This window comes from Nerophis lumbriciformis, linkage group LG39, assembly GCF_033978685.3.
Source record: "Nerophis lumbriciformis linkage group LG39, RoL_Nlum_v2.1, whole genome shotgun sequence".
NCBI classification, from domain to species: Eukaryota; Metazoa; Chordata; class Actinopteri; order Syngnathiformes; family Syngnathidae; genus Nerophis; species Nerophis lumbriciformis.
The window spans coordinates 13,017,501-13,022,500 of NC_084586.2; the positions used below are offsets into that span (position 1 = coordinate 13,017,501).

The 5,000-nt window shown below is 43.7% G+C and overlaps 1 protein-coding gene across 1 annotated transcript in view; it reads left to right on the forward strand.

Annotated features, from left to right (window-relative positions):
* Positions 1 to 5,000, forward strand: part of mta3 (metastasis associated 1 family, member 3) — an 85,540-nt gene that overhangs the window by 65,680 nt on the left and 14,860 nt on the right. Inside the window, exons 13-14 of the mRNA XM_061931778.2 lie at positions 1,069 to 1,226; positions 4,403 to 4,622. Of these exons, the coding sequence (XP_061787762.1) occupies positions 1,069 to 1,226; positions 4,403 to 4,622 (378 nt within the window). The remainder of the gene's footprint in view (positions 1 to 1,068; positions 1,227 to 4,402; positions 4,623 to 5,000) is intronic.

A 5,000-nucleotide genomic window follows, 5' to 3' on the forward strand; every position in this document is an offset into this window, starting at 1 on the left:
ACTATTTACATTGTAGATTGTCACTGAAGGCATCAAAGGTATGACTGAACACATGTGGAGGTCTACTAGCCGCTCAGGCAAATCATATGGTCTAAAAATGCATTTTTCCATAGATAACATGACATCATCGCGCCAAGTGTGTGCTCTTTCAGTCAATTAGTGCGCATATATACATATATAAAAACATTTTTTTGTAATTCTGAAGAATTTATCTGAATGTGCATGAACTATTTCTGTTCAAAATTGTTTGAAATGTCACATGTTAAATGTTTAAATATTAACTGTCAGTTTACTGCACTGTGCCAACTGTGCTACTATATGAGTACGTGTTTTCTATTGTTTCATTGAAAATTAAACACCAAAGTCCATCTGTTTTAATTATGAGACACAATTGTGTCTAAATCATGATTTGTTTTTTTTCATGCTTGAAGTAAAAAAATATTACTTTAAAAAAGTAGTTTTATACTTGTGAGTGTTGATGACACAGCTTTGCAACAGTTGATATTCTAGTTTCAAGCATGTTTTACTCAATATAGGTCATCAAATCTCAGCAACAAGCTGTAATATCTTACTGAGATCATTTAGGACCAAAACACTTAAAACAAGTAAAACACTCTAACATAAAATCTGCTTAGTGAGAAGAATTATCTTATCAGACAGAAAATAAGCAAATATCACCCTTATTTGAGATATTTCATCTTACTTAGATTTCAGTTTTTGCAGTGTGATGTGTTCCCACAACATTTGAAGCGTGCACTTGTTCAAAATGTCCGGCTCAAAGATGAAGACATTCCAAAGGTGTAGTCCCCTCCCTCTAACTGATTGATTATCTGATCAGGAGGCACGTCCTGATACATTTGTCCACACTATATAATGAGGTGAGAGCGAAAACACACTCTTGCATATTGATTTGTCATGATCGCGTTAGAGCTTTTGAGATTGCGGTTGTCGTCGTGCGGCATCAATCAGGCGCCGGCGAGTAGATGCATGTCCTTCGGGGACGTCGGAGGAGATCGATATGCCCGTTCCTAATGACGACACCACTACTCCCCTTTCTTGCATCCGCAGCCATGCAGTCGGCCCAGTGGTACTCGTGGGGGCCGCCCAACATGCAGTGCCGCCTGTGCGTGTCCTGCTGGATGTACTGGAAGAAGTACGGCGGCCTGAAGATGCCCAGCCGAGCCGAGGCCCCCGAGGAGAGGACCTCTCCCACCCCAGCCACCAACGTGAGTCTTCCACCGTGACCCAGAACCTCTGCCGCGTGTTAAAGCTGCAATACGTGATTAATTGCAGGAGTCGTCAGCAGGAATGAATTATTCAGTGAGCTGCAAACCTTCACCCCTCACTTTTCAGAAGGCCTCTTCTCAAGGGACAATAATATAGGAGCCACTCTTTAGAGTAGTCCATGTGCAGCTTGTGTGGCTTTACTACCAACACAAATGTGTGTAAATATGTGGCAGCACAAGTGAGTACACTTCACTAATTGTGTGGTTGGTGTGAGCACCACACTGCCTTAGTGCTCTTGGGCATGGAATTGAACCGAGTTACACAGACTGGAATCATCTTCCACTCTACATGATGACATCACTGGTGGACACTATACTCTCCTCCTTCCTTCCTTCCTTCCTTCCTTACCATCTTTCTTCCTTCTTTTTTCTTCCTTCTCTTCCTCCTTCCTTCTCTTCTTCCTTCCTTCCTTCGCTCCCACCTTTTTTCATTACTGAGACACCTCCATTGTCCTTCCTTCCTTCCTGCCTTCCTTCCATCACCCCTTCCCTTTTCCTTTTTTCCTTATCTCACTATTTTCCTCCCTTTATGCTTCCTTTGTTCTTTTTTCCTTCCTTCCCTCCTTTCTTCTTTTCCTCCATCCTTCCTTTATTATTTTTTCCTTCTCACTTTGCTTCCTTCCTTCCCTCCCTACCTTTCTCCCTCCTTTCTTCTTAGTTTGCTTCCTTCCTTCCTTCCGTCCCTCCCTACTTCTTTCCTTTCTTTCCTTCATTCCCTCATTCTCTACTTTATTATTTCCTTCCCTCATCCCCTTTTCTTTTGTTCCTTCACTCTGTCCTTCTTTTTTCCTTACCTTCCTTATCTTCTTCCTTACTTCCCTTTTTCCTGTGCTCATACCTTTCTTTCTTTCTTCCTTCCTTCTTACCTTCCTTCCTTCCATACTTCTTTTCATCCCTCCTTCCCTATTACTTTGCTTCCTTTCCTACCTTCCTACTTCTTTCCTTTCTTACTTATTTTCTTCCCTGCTTCCTTCCCACCTTCCCTCTTTCCTTTGTTCCTTCTCTCAGTACTTCCCTTCTTTCTTCCTTCCCTACCTTCTTCTTTCCTTTCTCTGTTTTTTGCTCCCCACTTTTCTTCCTTTCTTCATTAGTTTTTTCCCCTCTTTCCCTTCTTTCTTTGCTCCTACCTTTCTTTCTTCCTGCCTTCTTACCTTCCCTCCTTCCCACCCTACCTCTTTCCTTCCTTCCATACTTATTTTCATCCCTCCTTCCCTATTACTTTGCGTCCTTCCTTTCTTCCTTCCTTTCCTACCTTCCTACTTCTTTCCTTTCTTACTTATTTTCTTCCTTCCTTACCACCTTCCCATTTTTCCTTTGTTCCTTCTCTCAGTACTTCCCTCCGTCCCTTCTGTCTTCCTTCCCTACCTTCTTCTTTAATTTCTCTCTTTTTTGTTTCCCACCTTTCTTCCTTCCTTCATTCCTTTCTTCACTCCTTCCCTTCTTTCTTTGCTCCTATATTTCTTTCTTCCTTCCTTCTTACCTCCTTCCTTCCCACCCTACCTATTTTCTTCCTTACATACTTCTTTTCATCTCTCCTTCCCTATTACTTTGTGTCCTTCCTTTCTTTCTTCCTTTCCTACCTTCCTACTTCTTTCCTTTCTTATTTTCTTCACTGCTTCGTTCCCACCTTCCCTCTTTCCTTTGTCCCTTCTTTCTTCCTTCCCTACCTTCTTCTTTCCTTTTTTCTATTTTTTTGCTTCTCACCTTCCTTCCTTCATTCCTTTCTTCACTCCTTCCCTTCTTTCTTTGCTCCTACCTTTCTTTCTTCCTTCCTTCTTACCTTCCTTCCTTCCCACCCTACCTCTTTCCTTCCTTCCATACTTCTTTTTATCCCTCCTTCCCTATTACTTTGCGTCCTTCCTTTCTTCCTTCCTTTCCTACCGTCCTACTTCTTTCCTTTCTTACTTATTTTCTTCCTTCCTTCCTTCCTTCCTTCCCACCTTCCCTTTTTTCTTTGTTCCTTCCCTCACGACTTCCCTCCGTCCCTTCTTTCTTCCTTCCCTACCTTCTTCTTTCCTTCCTCTTTTTTTCTTCCCACTTTTCTTCCTTCCTTCATTCCTTTTTTCACTCCTTCCCTTCTTTATTTGCTCCTACCTTTCTTTCTTCCTTCCTTCTTACCTTCTTCCCACCCTACCTCTTTCATTCCTTCCATACTTCTTTTCATCCCTCCTTCCCTAATACTTTGCTTCCTTCCCTTCCTACCTTCCTACTTCTTTCCTTTCTTACTTATTTTCTTCCTTCGTTCCCACCTTCCCTTTTTTCCTTTGTTCCTTTCCTCACGACTTCCCTCAGTCCCTCCTGTCTTCCTTCCCTACTTTCTTCTTTCCTTCCTCTCTGTTTTGCTCCCACCTTTCTTTCTTCCTTCCTTCTGACCTTGCTTTCTTCCTTCTCTCCATACCTCTCTTCCTCCTTTCGTACTTCCTTTCATCCCTCCTTCCTTCTTACTTTGCTTCCTTCCTTCCCTGCCTCCCTACTTTCTTCTTTTCTTACTATTTTCCTTTCCTTCCTACCTACCTTTTTTCCCCACTTTTCTTTCATTCCTCCCTTCTTCCTTCCTTCCCTCCCACCTTCTCTCCTTCCTTCCTTCGCTCTTAACTTTATTTCTTTATTTCTTCCTTGCTTCTTTCTCTACCCTCCTTTCCTTCTTCCTTCCTCATACCTTCCTTTCCCCACATTATTCCTCAGCTGACACTCTTGTCATCTTGGACTTTTTATCACGTTGGAAAATGGTCCAGTTTCTTCTTCACAACGTCCTGCACATGTTGAAATTTACTCCTTTAATGAACCGCAGCTCCCCATGATTGGCAGCACTCGTGCAGCCTGAAACACTAACCCTATCACCCCAGAGTTTGAATGTGGACACAACTATCTTGCTACTCGCTCGACACAAAAGGCAGTGTGTTGATAGTAAATCTCTGCTGCTATTCAAGCTGTAAGCTGACTACCGGTACTCTAATTCTATTGGACGATCTCTTGAAAGCGTGTGGGGTGTCCTAACGCTTGTGAGATGGTGTATAAGCTGCGAACACACGTGTCATTCGACTTGTTGATCACAGTCTTTCAAACGAAAGCATGACGTCCCGTCAAAATAAGAGTTTGTTGTTGCTGCTTCCCAGGAGCCCCGGTCGCGGAGCCACGCCCCCCGCCAGTCCAACCACATTCCAATGCGGAATAGCGGCAGCCCCAAGTCGTCCATGAAGACAAAGCAGGCCTTCCTGCTGCAGGCCACTCGCCTCACCAAGCTGGCGCGGCACATGTGCCGCGACGTCATCAGGCTGCGCCGCGCCGCACGCCGCCCCTTTGTTCCCATTAACTGTGGGGCCGTAAAGGCAGAGTGTAAGAGCGCTTTCAATTCCTCCTAACTTGTGCCGCGTGTGGACACCTTTACACACACACACACAAACACATTCTCACCCCCCCCCCCCCCATCAGCACCCATCTCGCCCCCTCCTTTCCCTCCACCCTCTGCCCTGTTTGTCCCATCCCCTTTTTATTATTGTTATTATTTTGGGTTTTTTGTAGTCCCGCCCCTGACCCCCAATCCTGTTTCCAATAAAGACTGCCTGTCCTCATAACTCTTGAGTTTTCATCATCTTTTCACCCAAGTTTGATTTGCGGATTTGCTTCATATTTTTGCCCCAAGCGAATATTTGGTTGAGAAAGTGTATTTTATACTAAGAAGTTGTGGGTTTGTTGTAAATATTGTGTTCACAT